The sequence below is a fragment of the Notothenia rossii genome (assembly GCF_949606895.1).
Source record: "Notothenia rossii genome assembly, chromosome: 9".
Taxonomy (NCBI): Eukaryota; Metazoa; Chordata; class Actinopteri; order Perciformes; family Nototheniidae; genus Notothenia; species Notothenia rossii.
This window is the reverse complement of record NC_136907.1, coordinates 59,572,118-59,594,149: the sequence shown is the minus strand read 5'-3', so window position 1 is coordinate 59,594,149 and position 22,032 is coordinate 59,572,118. Positions and strand designations below refer to the sequence as shown.

At 40.7% G+C, this 22,032-nt stretch overlaps 1 protein-coding gene across 3 annotated transcripts in view; it reads left to right on the top strand.

Annotated features, from left to right (window-relative positions):
- The window catches only part of st3gal3b (ST3 beta-galactoside alpha-2,3-sialyltransferase 3b), a 55,957-nt gene that overhangs the window by 25,173 nt on the left and 8,752 nt on the right, over positions 1–22,032 (top strand). For all 3 annotated transcript variants that reach the window (XM_079652432.1, XM_079652434.1, XM_079652433.1), the window contains 4 exons: positions 3,305–3,399; positions 7,962–8,025; positions 8,123–8,218; positions 9,464–9,650. In XM_079652432.1, coding sequence (XP_079508558.1) covers positions 3,305–3,399; positions 7,962–8,025; positions 8,123–8,218; positions 9,464–9,650 — 442 coding nt within the window. The remainder of the gene's footprint in view (positions 1–3,304; positions 3,400–7,961; positions 8,026–8,122; positions 8,219–9,463; positions 9,651–22,032) is intronic.

Sequence of the window (22,032 nt, the reverse complement as noted above, 5' to 3'; positions counted from 1 at the left end):
ACGCAGCACACCCTCCCGGCCATCAGAGTCGAACCCGCATTTCGGAGGAACCGACCGCCAGAGCACCGGCACTAGGCCGGGCCGGTGGAGGCCCTCCGATGGTGGGTCGCGTTTGCCATTGAGAGGAGAGGAGAAGAATGCAACACAAATTGTCAAAATCCGTTAATATATGGATGAGTGGAGGGGGAAATGGCTGGACACAGGCCGTGGGGGGACACCCGAGACCGGGCAGTGTCCCCGGTAGAAGGAACCAGTTGAAATAGCCAAAAGAAATAGGGGGAAAAGTGAAAATAGGCACTCGCGAGGCGGGCAGAGTCCCCTGTCAACTCCCGTTACATTCCTCCATGGTGTAGTTTGAGCAAAAAATGGCTAAGTCAACTTTTACGAGAACCAGATAGGGGGGTCAAAAGGGCTTGACCAAGGCCGACCCAAAGTGCATGGTGAGCGGACTCATCACCTCCGTGAGGAGTCTCCATTTTGATTTGAAAACTTCCATCAGAAGAGTCCTTCGGGGGGAGGGGAAAAAAACGCGTTTGTCAGAATCGTCACTTCCTGTCCTGAGAATGGAGCCTGCACCGGAACTATCCTGAGAGTGGAAGCCTGCAGGCAGACCCCTCTCGTCTTGTCTGCAGACTTGTCAAAGCATTAATTCATGGTTTTTACTAACCGGTATCAGTATGTTGTTACTTCGGCATCATTTTGAAACGCGTATTACAATTAAACCACGGTACAATATGTTCATTTTGTTGTAGTTGTAGCCCCCTTGCCAGCGATTCTCTCACTAATTTAGCATATTCAGCCCGGTTGTTGGCCCGGAAAGAACCTGGATTTTGGAGAGCCAGAAAAACTGTGAAACAGTACCCGTTAGCCAAAACTACCCCTGGTGGAAACGAAAAAAAAAACGGGCCGGGTTTGGCACGGCACGCTTAAACCGTGCTACGTGCTGCAGTGGAAATGCGCCATTAGTGGACTGCCCTCTACCTATACGAGAGGCTACGTGTTAACAATGTCCTCCCTCTTAATGACTTCCTCTAATCAGCCGCACGTGTCAGATCAAAGTTCTGCACGACAACGAGCCTCCACTGGGAGCCCGCTGATTACCAACACCTTCAACCCAGTCACACATAGGTCAATGAACACAATTAATGCAGCGCTTGGTGTATGTATGTGTTTTTACGAACGAGTGTTAGTGTATGGTTGAACCTACACAACCCGAGCAGTTTGTGATTAATCACGTCCTGTGTGAAAAGGAGTCAACCAATTAACATCTTGTTTGTTCACTCTGCATTGTATGTTTACATGGCCAAAACAATTTTTAAAAGTCCTTGTTAGCATTTTGTTTGAATAGGTGTGGCCCAGAGTTCAGCCGTTAGAGAAAACCTACTTAACCTCTCGCAGTGAGGTCCGCTTATGGCCCTCCCTCTAATCATCTCCTGCTTCCTCCATGTTTGTCTTCTCTGAAGCCCTCTGCCCTGCAGAATCCAATTTATTTTCCAACCCTCCCCTCCGCTTTACCCAAAACTGTTTGTATTGAAGCCCTAAATCAAGTGTTGGCAGTGAACTTGAAGAGGCACGGTTATGAAAATATTGCCCATGAGAGATAGACCTAGCAAAGGAAATGAGCACAATGCGTCCGTGCCTGTTGGCTGTTTTGGGAGCCCTCTCTTTTGATCCAACAACAGGCAGCCCCCTGTCTCTCTGCTCTGTCAGGATGTCAGTGACTGACTGTCAGTCAGGGCTCAGTGACTTGCAACGGTCCTGTGTTATTTATAGGCACTTCTGGCCTCAAAAGTCTTGGGTTAAATGAATCCCCATTTGTTTTATCAGGACAGACGTCTCTGAGTGGTTGTGCCCCTGTTGGGTGATGTGAGGAAGAGATAACGCCCTCTCCCCTTGTCATCTCTCTACTTTCATGCTTTAAACCTGGAGGATGATGAGGGTATCAAGGACCGATTAGGGTGCTCGGAAGAGCTTTAAGCTAACCGGAAGGCTTCCCAATAATGTCGTCCATGTTTGGTCATTGACAGCTCCATCTATTTCTTGTAAACCCATGGAGGTATTATGGGAACGAGCTATCCTTGATTCCTGCTGAGAAACAAGGGAGTGTGATCCGCCCTGATTCCAGTTAGAAATGCCATCGCATTGTTATTGCATAAGAAGTCTTAATTTATGGTTGGTGTTAGAAAGAACCGCCATGCGAGTATGTTCGTGTGTGTGCAATTATTATGTCTCTGCTGGTCTGGGTTCAGCTAATCTCTGTGCAACTGTCTTCTATTATAAACAAAATAATGAAAACCAGCTCAATGGATGTCTCTGAGGCGCCTAGCATTGTCTTTCCTGTGTGTCTCCTGATTGATTATTTAGGTCTGACAAGGAAAGGCAAAGAGCTTTATGCATGTTAACGTTAGAAAAGAGACAACGGAAGAGGCTGTCCCCCCCCCCCCCCCTCCAGCTTTACAGCAGGTCATAAAAACACACATTCATCCTGGAGCCACACTTGCAGAAGTGGCACGCAGCCCAGTATTCGGGTCGCAGGCGTGACTAAGAGGAAATTGATTATTTTGATTTCAGAGCTGAAATTAATCAAAGAGGGACACACACACACTTATACAGACACACAGGATGAGGAAGAGGCATTGCTGGAAGTAGCCTTTCATGGGGCCTTAAGAACACAGTTACAGACGTGTTCTTGAATATAAAACTCAATTAGTTTTTTTATGTGGCAGAAGTTTAACTTGCCTTTCACGAGTGAAAACAAACCTCACTTCGAACACTCACATTCAGTTTGTATAAACAGTCTCGGCTCAAATCATTTGAGGAAAAGCATTCTGGCAGGAGTATGTTGTCCCAGCAGATTTATTGAAACCAAGTGTCAGCTGTGATTTAGGCCTGGGTGGAGAGGTTATGTTGATGGGTGATGCACTGCAGCAACTCTCTGTCACTCCACCGCTCAGTTTTTGAGCTTTTTTTACTCATGTACACACACACACACACACACACACACACACACACACACACACACACACACACACACACACACACACACACACACACACACACACACACACACACACACACACACACACTTGTTTTTATGACTTTAGCAGGAAAGGTGCGGATGCCATTCGATCAATGACAGTGGAACAAGGGATTTAATGTATGGCTTAAACGTTGCCACATTCAATATAGCTACCATTCAAGGTGGAGCTGGTTTCATAAAGAGGAGCAAAGGTATGCGAGGGAACGCACAACAAAAAATAATAACTTCCCTTTCTCCTTCTCCCTTTCTTGCGTCTCTTTGCAGGTTCATGAAACCAGCACCCATGTTTCTTGATCGAAACTTCAAACTTCTTGCAAAAGTCAGCAATTACTTACCTCCGTTTGGATTCAAAACACAAGGTAAGAATGGTTCTTGCTATCTGTTACCTTCTGTTTGTGATATCTATTGCACTATCTACTGTATTTGTTTAACGCCTCAAAGGAAGTTGCCTATACAATACAATTATTAGTATTAGATTTGATCCGGTGTTTGACATCGGCTGCGTGTTACAGTATGCTGTGCCTGCGATGCCTGGCATCTCAGAGTAATAAAACATCTGATTGATTTGGCACCAAGCCCAGATTTGTGTGTTTTTAATATTGCCCAGATTATTTACAGTTTTATCAAACAAGTCCAATATTTGTATTTAAGTGAGGGCTGCCAACCTTGTTCCCGTATCCTTATTCATCAGCTGGCTTGTCGTCATTGTAAATTCTGAGACTGTTAAACAAACTGTGAACGTCTCTTATGAGGCAGGTTTTCTGCAGTCTAATGTTCCCACTGAAATTAATTTTGTTGCTTCTTTGAAAAGATTGTGAGTAGCTATTCAGAAGTATGAAATCAAGCTGGTTATTTTGTCCACATACCTGCTCTTTTTAAACTCTCCCCGAGGTTTCACGCTGATGGTTCAGCTGCTTGGAATGCCAGTGTCACCACTTAGCACTTTTCATTATTTGTCATCGTTGCAGGGCTGATGCTTTTGGCAGAATATAATCTGCCTAAGGTTTCAGTTTGTTACTCTGCCTTATCATAAATTAAGAGTAAGGGAGAAATGTCATCCATTACGGTGTAATTTAACTCACATGCAGTATTTGCCAAATGTATGCTATCACGAAAAAGAAATGGGACAGGGTTTGTTTTTGAAAGCTGAGATTTCAGATGAAATGGCTAAACAGTGCAAGGAATTTCCTAATATTTGCAGTATCCATGTGTTAATGTATTGAATTTTGGATCCAATTCCTGGTTGGCTAAATACTCAGAATTGTAAAAACCTGATGCTAGCCTTTCTCATATCAAGCCTTTTATCTGTCCTCACGCTTTTTTATTAGCAAAGGGCAATGGAAAACAGAGAGGCAGCAGGCACATTCGTAATGTTCTTTAGTTAATGTCATTTCTGCAGCTGTTGTCTGTCTTGATCAAACATCACTTTTGAGTGATAAGAAACATGTCTCTGTAACACCTCTTGGTCTGAGTGGACTGTGCGGGTTTTTTTTATTCAGTAATGAAGTGACAGTGGAGACTCTTCTTTAAACTAGAAAAACGATCTGATCGACTCTTCAGCTAAATGATCTCAATCAGGACCTTCAGTTTTTTGAGTTAGTAGCAGAGTTAGTGCAATAGTCTACAGCTGTTTATTGAAGATGTCAGATACATTTCACTAACCTTTCAAATGTTGCTCACCTTTGAACTAACCTGCTATATTAAATGGATGTTTTACTTTGGACAGTTATAAGCCTCAAACTCTGACTCTGCTGGTTCTATAACCTTCTGACGTAAATCTTAAGTTCTCTTAATAAAGTGTAAAATGTATGGCCCTTAGTGATATTCATTTGTTTCTTAGATGAATTCTATCTTTGGACCAGGGAACACGTACGTCTCCCAACACTCCAGCTTTAATGTTTCCACACACACTGCGTGTACTTGTTCCCTGACCTTAACACACTCCAGCACTTCAGATATCAAACCAGCACACAATGCCATGGGAACTGAAGAGATAACATTAAACTGACTTCAGTGACATGCTCTGTCACATATTTTCCAATACTTAGAAGGTACAGTGAATGTTACCTTTGTGCTCTGTGCAAGTTCTCCGCTGTCACATGAACACACCCAGACACACACACAGTTTGAGTTGCTATCAAAAGAGCACACCCTGTGTGAGTGTTACACCTGGTTTCTGTTTTCTCCACGGACTGCCATGGCACTGGGGTTTCCCTTTTAGCAGTACTCATGTGGAGAGAGGATACGTGTGGATCCTGAATAGAACGCCACAAAGGATTCCAAATGGGAACATGGAGTGGCGGAGGTGGACGGGAGGTTTATTTTTACTTTTTATTTTACCATGAGGTATCTTTGGCTTGCATCAACCACATCATCAACATTAAAGCTGTTTTGATTCGGTCTCAGAGAAAGAAAATAACGTCAGCTCTGCAGGATGCCAGTCAGCCACTGAACAGTCAGTTTGAGTAATAGGCTATATTTTGCACCAACTGTTATTTTGGTTTTGTTGCTTTTTGTAAAATGAAACCGAATTATATCTCTTTCCGAATTTCATCCAAAGAGAACTTTAGTAAATAAAAAAACAATAATCAGCAGCCAAAGAATTATACAGAAAAAGGAATTGACTCAATATATTTGGAAAAAATCAACATTTGGCTATAGAGATTTAGCTAACGGAAATAAGCCTTTATGCATTATTTCCTTCTAGCAGTTGTTGAGTGCAATGTTTTATTTATTTTGATTAATAATTATAGGAGTTTGATGTTATTGCACTGCTTTTTCTTTTGTGTAACATGAGACAAGAGCAGGTGCACAAGTCTATGAGTACCTTCATAAAACCACTGTTAAATATATGAAATAGTCACCACAAAAACACATTTGCTTAATTTCAGCAGGGCCTTGAGTATTGAACCTAAATGTCTTTTCAATAACAATTTCTCTTACATTTTTCAGCAGATTGATGAATCATATTTCTGGGTAATTGGGTTTTCACTGTGGACGCGATTGTTTGTTTCAGTCTCAATTTCCCCCAAACTGAAGTCCCAAACAACTTTAGAATTATTAAGGATGCAACATGGTCCAGCCAGAAAGATGTTGAAAAGTGCTACCATATTTTATTTAACGTTTTCCGGCGTACAAAGTTCAAATAAAGACTGTACCACTTTGGTCCCTACAGATATGTTTCAAGATTTAGTTATCATTATCTTTGATAAACGAGTCAACGCACCACAGTCAAATTTATAGATGTTTCCCATTTTTAACCATGGCAGTTGATGCTGAGTAAAAAGTCTACCAAAGAGCAGCTCTGACAAATATCTCTCGCTATCATCACAATATTCTTTTCTATTGTTTAGACTACGCTCTTCCCAACAATGTGTCTGTTTATGTGTCACAAGATGCTTCCTACCTTCCACTGTTACCACTAAAGATTTTTGCCATTTCAAGAGTTCCTTGTTGGACCAAAGTCTGAACCTACAGCCATTCGTCTTCGGCTCTACCAGGAGACATACTTCGCTGAAATGTTTACCCCGGGTACTTATAACAATTAGCTTCCATGTCTTCCTCTGGAAGAGAGTCCTGCCCATTGTGATTTTTCACTTTTCACCCGCTTGGATCCAGGTGTGGTCCTCGGCGTGTGTTTATGCTGTTCGGGGTGATGCTTGATGCCAGACATCGACACCACATCCAAACAATGGGCTGTTGCTCTGCTCGCCTCTCCTCGGCAGGTTAATCATTAGGATCGTTAGCCCGGGTGAATGGGGCTGCAATATGTCTCACAGTCCCAGTCCAAACTCTGCCTTGACTCTCACTTTTTTTGTTTCTCTTGGCCCCCTTTGCAGACTATGTGCTATATGGTGATTATATGAAGTGAAGTAGAGACAGCCATAAAAATGCCTTTAACTTTTATTAAATGTGACACAGGGAGATTTCTTTTCATGCAATAAATATAATAGAATTGATTGGAATAGAAAACCTTTATTGTCATTGTACTTAAATATACAACGAAAAAGGACGAATGATTAACTGCTATAATTAAATCCAAAGACAACCCTTCTTTGGTGCGTCTGCATAACTGCAAACGTAACTTGGAACAAAGATAGTAACAACTGTAATGGATTCTGCACATTTTGGACGTCGCAATGATGAATTAAAAGCATGAGAGGCCTAAAAATGGTCAGGAGGTGGGGGGAGAAATACATGTAATATCCAATACAGGAAGCATGAGTCGAGCAGCATGCCCCGTAGAACATGGCAGGAATGCGCGCTATGGCTAAACATCCCCGATTCTCACCCTGCGATCAGAGGGGTGCTGGCCGCGCAGAGAGACGAGCTCCACATCGCCCACTTAACCAGGAGAATGTGCTTGTTTGAAAACAGCATTCCTCCCTGAGTGCTTTTATGGGAGAGTTTCTACACACACACGCATACCATCCCAAACCCTGTATGTCTGTTTCTACCAGATCCACTCCCCTCAAGAACACAACAGCTTTCTTCTCTCCATCATCCCATCAGCACTACTTCTGCGGTGCTGATTGGTCGCTCCTTATCTGTGACTGAATAAACGGAGAGAGGAGTTCTCTCCTCCAAAGGTCTTCAGACCACCTAGATTGCTTTATTTCTAGTGGTATATCAAAGTCCTTGGCAAGGACACATTCCCTCACTTGTCTTCTTCTCATTTCATCATTAAAGTCCATAAGGAGTGCTTAAGGTAAAACCTGAATTTGGCTTTAGTTGTACCAAGTCTCCAATTCATTGCCAAGAAAGCAATTATCCAACAATATAAAAATACACAGACTGCTGCGGAGAAAGAAATGACCTGTTTAAGTATTTATATTTGGCACGCTCATGTAAGAACTGAAGGTGACATGGTATCTGAATTGTCCTCTCACCATGTATGCTGCTTTTTTCCTTTCCTCTGCAGAGAAAGTCATAGACAGCATTCTCACTGCCACAAAATATTACGGACTCGGGGAGCATCTGGACAGGTAATTTTTGCTGCTCACCCAACATCAGCACAAAAGTCCTGTTTTGTCTATCCATCACTTCTTTATGTTACTAACGTCTGACCCTGCTTCCCTGCAGTCTCAGCTGTAAAAGATGCATCATTGTGGGCAACGGGGGAATCCTGTTCAACAAGTCTCTGGGCTCCCGTATAGATGAATACGATGTCGTAGTGAGGTGAGAATATATATTATATATATACTGTATTTATTATTATTATGATATATCTTGTTTATTTTGATACTGTCAGTCATGCACAACCCTCAGAATATTTACATAAAGCTACCCAGCTTTCCACATTTCGTTACAATACTGCACATTTTATTATATTTTTCCGAGTCATATTATACTGTACGTAATTTTTGTAATATTTCTCTATATTCTAGTGTTATCATTTAAAAAAAAAATATTTTGTATAATTGTTTTACTTTTGGGTCGTTTTTCTTACACTTTATCTTTAACTGTGTTTATGTTTGCACCATATAAGTCAAAGCTAATTCCTTTACACAGCTTTCCGCTTTTAGTTTAATATTCCACATTTTATTTTATTATCCCGAGTATTATGTCATATTATATTGTACGTAGTTTTTAGGTATAACTATATTTTATGTAAATATTTCTCTATATTTGAATGTTATAATTGTTTTTTTTATATTTTTGTCATTGTCTTACAATTTATCTAGTTGAACTGTGTTTATGTATGCACCATATACACCAGAGGGAAATTCCTTGTACCTATTAACCTACTTGTCTTACTTTCTATAGCAGAATGGTCAAAAAAATGCTTCGAATATGAATGTTTCAGCAATTTGTCGCCATATACATTGTGGAAACACTATACAATAGGGATGCTCTGAAGAGTTAGACCTAAAACACTTAGCTATTATCTACCTCTGGAACAAGCTAAACTAGTTATAAATATATTTATTCTTCACTGTCGGGTCACTCATTACTGGATCAGTGAGCTGCATGAGACAATACTGACAGGTTGTCAGGAGAGGGAGAGGGGAAGAGAGCGCTTTCGCACGTTTCTCCCGTGTTATTATCCAAAGTTAATGTAAACTTGAATAATGTACTTCATTTGAACGTAATAATTATGTTGGTTGTTGTTTGTGGAAGCGCCAGTGAATGAGCCCCATTAACTGAGCCCCATTAACTGAGTTTTAAACATCACTTTAAATGGAAGATCCCCATAGGCCCCGCCCACTCGATCGGTATCGGCCGATACTGATTCTGGCGATCGGCCCCAAAATTGGCGATCGGAGCATCCCTACTATACAACAAGGCAACACTTTACCAATATGTGAATGAACAACAGTTAATAAATAAAAAGAGAAAACATCCCAGGTGCTTAACTTCTGTGCCATGGACTTTTTTAACCCAAATCCCAGTCACTAAGACATTGTTTTGTTGTGCTGGCAGGTTGAATGAAGCCCCGGTAAAAGGTTACAGCAAAGACGTGGGGACCAAAACCACCATTAGGATTACCTATCCAGAGGGAGCGATCCAGAAGAGCGACAACTATGAAAAAGACTCCCTTTTTGTTTTTTCCGCTTTCAAACCACTGGATTTCAAGTGGCTCAGACAGATGGTCTTTAAGGAGAAACTGGTAAGGATTTTTGTTTTTAAATCATTAAAGGATAAAGAGAAAATCGTGAACACATTAAACATGCATGAACACAATCCTGAAATATCTAATAGGAATGATGACTCACAGCACTGCGTCTCATCAGCTGTCTTCCTCATTCAGCATTCTTCCACATTATGTCTGTGTTGGACCTGCGCTCACGGAATTACACTTTAGAGAATTTCTATTTCTGAATTTGTGAGTTATGTGTTTTGTTTTAGCAGATCATATCGTTCCAACCCCAGATCACATTCTGTACATTCCTTCCTGTGGAAATGTAAGCCGTTTCGTAAATAATTTGAGAAGACGACTTGAATCTAAACTAGATAATGCAGTGTTTTAGATGGTTTGCTTTTCTGTGGAAAGGACAGTTGTATACAAGTTACAGTATGTTGTCTTCTTTCTCCGGCACCCGAGTGGATTTTCTTCATTATCCTTTGTCGTTTTCTCATCAATAATAATAATACTGATTACCGTAATTTTCGGACTATAAGCCGCGCCTTTTTCCCCATTTTTCGACGCTGCGGCTTATATAACGGTGCGGCTAATCTATGGATTTTTCAGCTAACGGCCACTAGGGGACCTCCTAAATCTATGGATTTTAAAGGTTACAGTTCACCACCTTTAACTCTAGGGGCTCTATGGCCGATCCGCGCCCCCCACCTTTAAGCGGCGGGCTCCAGCAGGAAAAGCTGGAGGCCGGAAAAGAGTGAGACAGGTAGCGCGCAAAAGTAAAAGTGGAACCGAGAATGAGTGGTACGAGAGACATTACGAGAGCGAGACTGTTTGTCCCCGTACCACTGGTTGAAAACCGCTGCTGTAGATCACTGCCGGTACGTGCGCTGGGAGCGCACCGTTTAAGTTTGAAAGCTGAAAAGTTTGTGTGTCTGAAACGCTATGTGATACAGTACAGTTTACACAGCACATGTTCTGGAGCTACTATTGCACTAAATGGTAACACTTGAATACGTTATGCAAATATGCAACTTGTTTGTTGAAATGTTAATAAATGGGAGCTTCCTCAAACAGCCATCTCTTTCCCGACAATCCCCTCTGTGCACGAACCTTTACATATGGTAATTAAACATTAAAACACCTGCGGCTTATAGTCCAGTGCGGCTTATATATGTACACATCATTCAATTTAGCTGCTGCGGCTTATATTCAGGTGCGCCTTATAGTCCGAAAATTACGGTATTTCCTAACCTGTTTTCACATTTTTTGATTAATTTACCTCAAAAATACATGACCATGACTCAAAAATACAAAATATTCTCAGTGAACTGGCCTCTTAATCTCGAGGGTCAGACTGAATGACAGAGCTGGCTTATCTTTTTTAAGTACACAAGGCTTGTCTGTCCTTTTTATATCCATTGTCACAAAAAAAGCTCCTATAAGCACTTTCATTTGTTCTTGTTGAACAGTCTCTAGTATCACTAGTGAGGTTATTTTGGGTCCATTCAACTCCAGGATGGCAGGTGTATTCAGTTAAAGCTCTTTATGAAATAAAAAAAGCATTTTAGCAGTTTTTTTAGCAGTGTCTTGCTTTAGTCCATTTACTAGAACTGACTGTTTTCAAAAGAGTGTTTAATATCTTTAACATTTTATTTCAAACCATACCTCTTCCAATTTATCTTAATGACATATTGGTTTCCCAGTCAATTTAAAATTTAGTATAAAATAACCTTATGGTTTTTGAATTGTCTGCAATTACATCACAGGTGCAAATGGGCTGAACCATTTAAAAACACATTCCTAAAGGTCCATACAGGCAGAATAGCTAAACTAATTTACTCCTTTCTTTGTGAGGGATGCCTCCGTCTAATATGGCAAACGAGAATTAAAGAAAAATGCTTTATTTTCCAGCACAGCTGTGTGACTTTAGGGAAGCAGCTGCCAGCTGGGGATTTCACAAGGTGACATTTGTCATAATCGTATGAGTGAGAAAGGAAATATAGTGGAAAGCACAATACTGTTATAATAGGCGATGGAAAGGGCATGCAATGATAAGCTCAACCAAGAAATGGTGTGAAGCTGGATTAAAGGTTGAAAGAATGGAAGGAAGCTAGATGGAAAGAATAATGTGAAATGGGGTAAAGGGATAATAGCTGGGGAAAAGAAAATGAGCAGTGGAAGCTAATAGTAAAGTAAAACGGAGGAAAATAGCTTTGCTGGCTGATGGCCCCTTCGGCCTTTGATAGGGCCCAGATTTGTCTGGTGTGTCAGAAAGAGAGGACAGTGGAAATGGCTGCCCGGGATAATTGATCCGGCCCCCGGCGCCTGACTCAGCCCTCTTTGATCTGCGGAGGAAGGAAGAATGTTTCTCATGGGTTAAAAATCACGGAACAAAAAAAAAAGTCAGTGTTTGGTCAGAGCCTTGATGATAACATGGAAGAAGAGAACTGACAGATGTGCAAGGACCCAAACGGACATATTGATAGTTTTCCACAATAGGTGGACATTATGAACATTATCATGTCGTACATACACACAGAAACGTCACACACATATCACACAACAGTTTTTACCCCGCATACTAAGACTCTAATGGCAATGTTGGTCAGTTGCTTAAAGGTTCTGTATTGCCTTTTCTACCCTGCGTTACTTTTGCCATAAGATATTCTGTTAAAGTATAGGTGCGATTTGTTGTATCAGATGGTTTGTGGACTACTGTATGTCCATGTATTTATTTTATAACGGTCATAAATGCATTTTGTTGTAGGGCTGCAGCTAATGTTCTTTTACATATCGATTCATCTGCAGCTTGTTTTAATAATTAATGGTTTAGTCTATACATTGTAAACATGTGTGAAACATTTCAGTTTCTGAAAGTCAAAGTTCAATACAATGTTTCCTCAGTAAAGAAATATAAATATATTCCGTTTATTATAATGAAAAACAGTAAAAAGTGGCACCTTTTCTAATTTTAGGAGGGGGTACAGCCGTTTCTGACATTTCTGTATGAAATACGAATTGAGCAATTTCATTAATTGATTAGTTATAAACTCATTGCCAGTGTTAATGAGTTAATTAATATAATGCATCATTTAGACCAACCCATTTAAAGCACTTGCTGATTTAATGAAGCGTCATTAAACGCATCTTGAACACATTACGGTTTCATTCGTTCTGATTCAAATGTATCACTTCAGGAGAACGCACAAAGAAACAAGCACTGTGTTAATGTTTACTTTAAAGCAGCATGAAGGCAGACAAAAATGTTGAAATTATAATCTTTCTTAAAAACCACCGGGGCAACGGTATGTGTTGACTATGGAAAGTGGATTTTCAGTCTCACCACAACATGAAGGGAACTAAAGTCCTTAAAGACTGTTATCCTAGCTTCATTGTGTCAGACTTACACCTAGCCCAGACTAATGCAGTGGAAACATACACAGGAGGAGGTGTTTATGTGTGTATGTACATTTCTTATTTTATTTTTAACTCGAGGGACACTTCTCCAAAAAACATACATGTTTTATTTTATTACCAGACAATAGTTATCCTAATCAATAAAAGCAAATTAGTTTATAAAAGAGATATTTCATTCATTAGGATATGCAGCATGACATTGTCACCATGTAACTGCAAGCATCTCTTCCTTTAGCCTCACATCCATTCAGTCCATCCCAGACAGAAACATCATGTGACTCAGGACATTTGTCCTTCGGGAGCTTTTACTTCTCTCAGTCCAGCCGAGGGATTTCTTTGTGTACGACGCACACTTGCAGCTGCGAGGGATGCTTTTCACTCTCCTTCTGCGGTTATGAAAGCAAGTGTATGTCCTTCTCTTTTTAAAAGGTTGGTGGGTGGTACACGGTTGTTTTGAAGCCGCAAGTGACTCACCCAGCCAGTTGTGAGAGTGCTCGACTTTCCTGCGCTATTGTGCCTTTTTCCAAATGCCTACAGCGCGTTCTTGGATGGCTGAACTGAATACAAATTAGCGAGGCAGTTTCCCAATCTGTTATTTACTGTTTTTGTACACTCTCAAAAAGACACACTCAAAAACTCCCATTCACTCACACGCACAAGTCTGAGATTTGCAAACTTGACCTTGATCAGATCTCTGGTTTGCAGAAGCAGCTGTCTCTCTGTCTCTGAACGTGTCTCACATTTTAGATGAGTGAAGCTCTTTGCTACATATACAATTACATAGCTGCAGCATCAGAAGGCATCCGACTTCCCTTATCCCTCATTACTGCAGGTAAACCTGATTACCTCTCAGCTTTGTCACCCCGCTTTAAAGTCGGACCCCACAGACGCAGCCGCCTGGTTGATTGCGCAGCTACGCGCTGTTTACAAACGCACTCAAACACGATTTCCACAATTGTCGATATTGTCTTTATTCCTATATGTCTAGTTTTCGATTTTGCACTCATGCACAGAAGACCCTCGTGGTTCATGCACACACAGCCACAGTTGTTTGTATATGCGGGGATATTTTCAAACAGAGCCAGCGAAGGATATACAGCCGGTGGTAAACACGGGGTTCCAAGGTGGAGTGCCGGTGTTTTTGCTCTGCTGTTTGTTTACAGGAGCCCTCGCTGCTAAATGATGGATGGAGACAATTTAAGGAAGAGACTACTTCAACTTTAATAGAAAAACAGCCACGGGTTATTAGTCATAGGTTTGAAAATATTGTAGTTAAGCCAATATTTGATAAACATTGCATGTCTCTTCGGAAAAAATTGAGCAAGGAATTACCAAAATAGCCAGTTGCTCCACATCACTGATAATTCCCAATTTACTCCTTTCCCACAAGAATATTGTTATGAATCGTATCCTTTTGTTAATCTCAATATAAAAGCCATGCTTTTCATTTTTAAAGACAGCGTTTTAGAAAAAAATGTGTATTCTAACTCTCTCTAAGGATGCACCGTGGGACAGAAATAACCGCTATAAGGCTCGTTTCTTTTTTTAAGCCCAGACATCTGTGCAGAAGCCCAAAGTATCATGCATACATGCATTCATAAACATTTACCTACTTGTAAACATGGATTTTGAACATGATCCAAGTGACTAACATAGGGTCCGGATGTCACTGATTACCAAGTGTTGTGTTTCAAAAATGAGTCACCTACCTACTCTTCAGTGATCAACACTCCCGTACTCTGTGTTCCTTTTTGAGTCATATGTTCTGATGCAACGGGTGGGTAATTAGTATTTCAGATTTTGTTTAAAAACGTTATCAACTCAGAATAGGTCACAAGAGGGACTTCTCTAGTTGTTGGCTCCGCAGGCCCTGCTACTGAAACCATGTTGCTCAGGGTCACTGTGCTGTCAGGTTTGGGCCCTGTTTGACGTTTGTCGTCATGGGAGTTTGGAGACAAGGGTTTCACACACTAGGTGTCCTGCGAGAGGCCAAGAGTGGAGAAACCACCATGATCTCGATGGGTGCAGAGGTCTTGGTATGTTTCAAGAAAAGCAAAGGCGAATTGGTGAATGCTTCAGATTCCTGTGTAACAAACTGCAACAAAATAACCACAGCTTTCCAGAATTCCACCTCTAGGATTTTAGAGACTCTTAATCCCAGGCTGCTAAACCCCTCTCCTTTTCAAACATTCTTTGTGAAATGGTTCTCCTCCAGTGGAGCACTTATGTGGTGAGACACTGTAACTTGTAAACTGAAAGGTCTAACATGTATACAGTGCTAATCACCTCCAGAACAACCTTAATTGTGATCCTTAAAAGTTCAGCGCTGCCGTTTTTGTTTCCAAAACTGCTTTAAGTCTACTTTCCGGGATTCAGTCTTCCTCTCCACAAACACATCCTCAGACAGCTACATTGTATTATAGCTGCCTGTCAAGGAAGGAAGGGCTTCTGTGTCATTGCAGCCATATTATGAGATTATCCTGGTCACACATAGGAATAGGTTGAAACTTTGAAAATAGACATACACTGTATCTGGTGACAAGATGGTCTGGCTTTACTACTTGTGGCTAACAGAAAGCTGGGGTTTGTCTGTATTTGTTTACACGTAAGGGCTTTGAAACCACCTGTAGTAACCGGGCAGATGTAAAACTCTTTCTTCTTTCCTCTCGTATTACAGCGCTCCACTTTTCTACATTTTCACTCACTCTCTCAGGAACTATCTGCTTCATTCAATGCATAGACAGATTTCTGTTTAAAAGGTGAGTTACATTTTATTGGCAACACTGAAACAACCACGCTGAAAACCATAAACGCACGTTGGAGAACTCCAGTCTCTAAATCAAGCTGTTTCTTATTTAGGCAACTTCCATTTGTGAAGTGCAACTGTGTATTTTCTTTTTTAAGTTTTCTGCAACTGGAGAGGGATGCATGTCATCACTTTTATGCCAAGCCTAGTTGAAGTCTTTCACCACCACAAAACCATACTTATTTCTTACAGGTTTCTTACGGTCATTAAAAACCTGGAAAATTCATGGAAATTCAAAATGCTAATTCCAGGCCCTGGAAAAGTTATAGAAAACAATATTTTTCCCAAAGTTTTGCAAAAGTCCTGGAAATGTAACTAAAGTTGCATCAAATATAATTTATCTAATCGCCAAAATAGTAATACTATAATGATAATAAATACTGTATCGTATAGTAATGAAACGTAAAATGGCATTTAACTGACGAGGTATTTTGCTGGTGTGAGATTTTAGTTGCTTTAGCCTGTAGAAGCTAGTAAGCCTACTATTTGATTCATTTTAGATAGGCACAACATGTTTCAGACCTTATTTTCCTGTTCCATGTTAAAATAAACAATTTTCAGTGGTACCGCTGAGAAAGAGTAATGTTTTTGGTCATGGAAAATTAGGTAAAGGTCATGGAAAAGTCATTGATAATCATTGGGGAAAAAGTGTATGAACCCTGTTCTTAGTAGTTTCCCAAATTACCTCCATTGTGTCAAGATGTACAGAACAGATACATGGCGGAAATCAAAAGGTATTTACTTTTGCATATTCAGGAAGCTGTACATTTTGAATTCAGTATAAGTATTGTTTACTTCTGTATCTCTCAAATAGGGCTACACTATGTTATTATCATTACGTTGTTAATCTGGGGTTGTCTTTTCCTGGGTAAAGAATACAGTAAAAAGAGGTAATTTCCTGAACCCACTAGATTCTTTTTTTTGTTTGCCTTTCCTCACTTTTTCATTTACACAGTACTGATGGTTACTTATCAAAATGCTCACTGTGCAAATATTTAGTGAGAGAACCAATAGTCCACCCTATCATAGTGTCTCCATCAAACAAGAATGTTGTGATATTTGATTTGCTTCCATATCGCCCAGCCTTTCTTAGTCTGCATCACTTTTTCCATGTGTTTGATCCCTCACTTGTCTTGGCTCACAGTAGGTCTTCTCCTCACCCTCTCACATTGTCTTGCTCTAATCCTGCGCTTTAAGCTCCTTTGGTAAGGGTTTGAATAGCTGTGATTTTCCTCCTGATGTGAAATGACAAGACAAATACACTCAGCCTTTGCAAAAGCTTCTGTTGTAACTGACAACACTGACAAAGAGAAACTCAGCGCTTCTATGGTCTAGCCGACTCTAAGTGATGCATTAACGGTTTGTATCAATAGCACTTAGAAAGCAGAGAAACTAAAGGGATGTCGTCATAAGAACGATAATGTCATTACTCGAGGAAACATTTAACTGGCTAAGAAGTTTACCTCTTAGTGTTTGTCCAAGGCTCCTTAATACTTAAAACAACAAATATGGCCATTAAGTGTTAAAAGGTCAACCCCGGATGTGTTTCCATCCACTTGTTCTCATTTCAATATGTGCTGCTTGGAGAACATTTTTTAAATAAAACGATATTGAAAAAAACTTTGGCAATCCGCTGAGGTGAATAAGTTGATGTCGAGTTAAAAATGTGACACAGTGCAAATTAAACAGACTTAGGGTAAAGTAACTTAAATCTCCACTGAAGCTTGCGTTCCAAGAAGAAACTAAAATGTGTGAAAACCAAGAGAATTGTTTTACTGGAGTCTTTTGAATTACTTTGACTCGTTGCACCCTTTTTCTTGGTTTCTGTGCAGTAGTTTAATGGCACCTGACAGGAGGATTACTACCACCATGTTAGTGAGGAACCTCCTAATATTCACATCACAGTAGTGGCTGGAAATGCACATGAATTGAAAACTTCTTTTGCGCTAAATTTGGATGGAAACTTGGCTAATGTCAACACAAGGGAAATTGTAACGTCTCCGTTTACTTTCTTCTGACTGAGTGATGTCGACCTCTCTCCAGTGTATCCCCTTGCATTTCAAACAATTAACTCTCCCAGTTCAAGATTGTTTTAACAGGTGCCTTATTGGAACACACAGCCTTGCGCACACACTTAAATCTAATAATCCAGACCAATTTAACCATAAAGCTGTCGCGGGAGAGGGGAAACAGCCATTTCCTCTCTGACCAAAGCCGGGCGGCAGCGCCAACGCCAAAGCCGCACACTTCAGTTCACCTTTTGAGCTGTGTATTTGTGTGTCAGGGCTTAGGGAGTACGTGGTGCAAGAGCACTCTGCCGCTTCCTGCTCTGTAATGGTCAAATGCCACTGGCTCAACAGTGTTTCTCTTGACAAACTAATACACACTTGTGGAGAGGTCAGTCCGCAGTGGAAGCCACATCCTGTTCACTGGAATTGCTTTGAGTACTTCAGTGCCGTGTAACATTTGAATGCAAAATTGCAAGATTTCTTTTCAGCACTGTAGCCAGGCTGACAGAGAGCCACAGCTCGATTGAGCCTTCTATTCCCATAGCACTCAGTAGTAATGATTTTATGTGCTTCTTTAACGATAAAATTGTTACTCTTAGAAACAAAATTAATGACCTCTTGCCTTTGACCAGTAAAGTGTTATCAACAGCTCCCGGAAACGTAAGTTCTAATATTACACTAGATAGTAAACTAGAATGCTTTTCAGCCATAAACCTTGAACAATTAAATTCAATGATTCTCTCTTCCAAACCATCAATGTGTATCTTAGACCCGATTCCAACTATGCTGTTAAAAGAAGTTTTTCCATTAATTAGCACTTCTTTATTAAATATTATGAATATGTCTTTATTATCAGGCTATGTTCCACAATCATTCAAAGTAGCAGTGATAAAACCGCTTCTTAAAAAGCATAACCTCAATCCAGAGGTTTTAGCCAACTATAGACCTATTTCTAATCTTCCGTTCCTCTCAAAAATTCTTGAGAAAGCAGTCGCAAAACAGCTGTGTGATTACTTAAAAGACTAGAATTTATTTGAAGATTTTCAGTCTGGCTTTAGAACACATCATAGCACAGAGACAGCTCTGGTTAAAGTCACAAATGACATTCTAATAGCCTCAGACAAGGGACTTGTCTCTATTCTTGTTTTGCTCGATCTCAGTGCTGCATTTGATACTATCGACCATGATATCCTATTGCAAAGACTAGAGCACTTAGTTGGCATACAGGCAACTGCTTTAGGCTGGTTTAGGTCCTATCTATCTGAACGCTCTCAGTTTGTACGTGTCAACGATGAATCTTCCAAGCAAACCAAAATTAGCCATGGAGTGCCACAGGGCTCAGTACTCGGACCTATTTTGTTCACATTATATATGCTTCCGTTAGGCAATTTTATAAGGAATCATTCTGTAAACTTTCATTGTTATGCGGATGATACTCAACTATATTTATCAATTAAGCCCGATGAAATTAATCATCTAAATAAAATTCAAGACTGCCTCAAGGACTTAAAAACGTGGATGACCTTACATTTTTTGCTGTTAAACACGACCAAAACTGAAGTCATTGTACTTGGCCCAAAGAATCTACGAAACAAATTATCTAAAGATATACTAACTATGGATGGCATTAATTTGGCCTCCAGTGAGACTAAGGAATCTTGGTGTTATATTTGATCAGGATTTATCCTTTAACGCCCACATAAAATCAATGTCAAGGACCGCCTACTTCCATCTACGTAACATTGCAAAAATCAGGCATATCTTGCCTCAAAACGATGCAGAGAAAGTAGTCCATGCATTTGTTACTTCAAGGCTGGATTATTGTAACTCCTTATTATCAGGGTGTACCAAGAAGTCAGTCAAGTCACTTCAGCTGATTCAAAATGCTGCAGCTCGTGTACTAACCAGAGTTAGGAAAGGGACCACATTACTCCTGTTCTGGCTGCCTTACACTGGCTCCCTATAGAACACAGGATAGAATTTAAAATTCCTCTTCTCGCCTACAAAGCCCTTAATGGGCAGGCGCCATCTTACCTTAAAGAACTCATTATACCCTACTGTCCTACTAGGGCATTGCGTTCCAAGAATGCAGGGTTGTTGGTTGTTCCTAGAGTCTCTAAAAGTACAATGGGAGCCAGAGCCTTTTCTTATCAAGCTCCACTTTTGTGGAATCAGCTTCCAGTTTGTGTTCGGACAGCAGACACCCTATCCGTTTTTAAGACTGCGCTTAAGACCTTCCTTTTTGATAAAGTTTATAGTTAGGGCTGATTAGATTCAGCCCCTAGTTTTGCTGATATAGGCTTAGTTTGTCGGGGGACATCTTACTTCTTCCTTCTCTCTGTCTATACCTGTGTACTCTCATGTTCCGATTAACCCAGCTTCCCCAAATTTCTTTCTTTTTGGTGTCTATATACGCCGGGATCCGGAGTCATGGATGGTCCTGTGTCATGGATCGCGAGTCCTGGATCTTGAGTCGTGGCTGTGGTCCTGGATCATAAGTCCTGGATGGATATCCTCGTGGATTCATCTTCTTATTATACACACATGCATTTCCAAACATTTGGAATACCTATGTTACAAATGTATTATCTTTTCAATTTACACACGGCATCTATTGCACGTCTGTCCGTCCTGGGAGAGGGATCCCTCCTCTGTTGCTCTCCCTGAGGTTTCTCCCATTTTTCCCTTTAAACTGTGGGTTTTCTCCGGAAGTTTTTCCTTGTACGATGTGAGGGTCTAAGGACAGAGGGTGTCGTATTGTCATACTGATATTCTGTACAAACTGAAGTCCACTGAGACAAATGTAACATTTGTGATATTGGGCTATATAAATAAACATTGATTGATTGATTGATTGATTGAACGAAACATTTCCAGCATTGCTCATGAATAAAAAGTTAGTTTGAACCTTTTTGTATTCAGTTAAGGCTTGTTTTCTCTATTAAAGCTCACCTAGTATACTTCCAGTCACTCTACAGCTCCCTTGGAGTAGTTTGAGGGTTAAACGAGGGTGGAGTGTTAACTTTCCCTCTCTTGTCCATCCTAACTGGTGGAGGTTTGAATTGGTGACCTTTCAATGTAAGCAACTTCCCACATTCCTAAACTCCTAACGCCTTCCCTCCTCACAGGCCTGAATCCTTACATACTAATTGCTCATCCATTACTCAAAACCACCTGTACTCTGCCAGTTGTCTGAATATGTTCAAAGAGATCCCCACCCTGTGACATTTGCGTCTACGCACACACCGGGTCATTGCAGTGTAAAGCGGAGGGGCGTGTGTTGTGTGTCATTAGCTTCTCCCCTTCCTAGAATAAAGAAAAAAAATGCACCACTCTCTTTTATTCGGAGTACACAGCCGCGCACACATCCAAACAGCGCTGCTAAATAGTTTCCTGGCAAACACAAGCTGTGTTGACAGGAGAGATGAGCTGCTGTTCCTGTCGCAGCTTGCCGAAGGCACAGAGCCGGGCCCTCGTTCAAAAAGAGCCGCCACTGTTAAAGCCACAAAGCCAGCAGACTTGTTGCTACTGCCTCTGCCAACACACACACACACACACACACACACACACACACAGTCGTGCATAGCTGCATCAAAGGCGTTCGGGCGGGTATTTGACTATTTGAACAGGTGATTCCCATTTACATCTGCTGACTGTATTGGCTTTATGCCTTTTAGGAAGTCACACTGTCAGGCGAGTCAATCATGCACTCCTAGTAGCACGATCGTTTAGCTTGTCATTAGAAGTGATGTAGTAAAGGGGACTGATTTGTTGGAGATGTAATCTTCTCAACTAAATTGAGTTAAGAAATCTGAATTGAGTTTTTATTTGCAAGGGCTATAGATCCTTTACAGTTTTTGTAAGTTACTCTCTTGTCTGATCAGTGGCTGTTCTTCTAGTATGACTAAGTTGAAGAATTGCATTTCCCCCGAGCTTCATCATTTTATTGAGATGGATTCGTCGGCCTATCTGACAGATGCCATAGTGACTGATGATGATTGCCAAGTTGTAATTTGAACCATTTCCATTCAATTGCCATATTTAACAACGCATATTTAATTGGGACATGGTTTTTGAGGTTTGGGATTTCCCAACCACACACCACAACAGCAGATACTTAATGTAGGCCACGCAACATAAACCTACACTCTACTGAAGTTTATGAATAAAATGATTG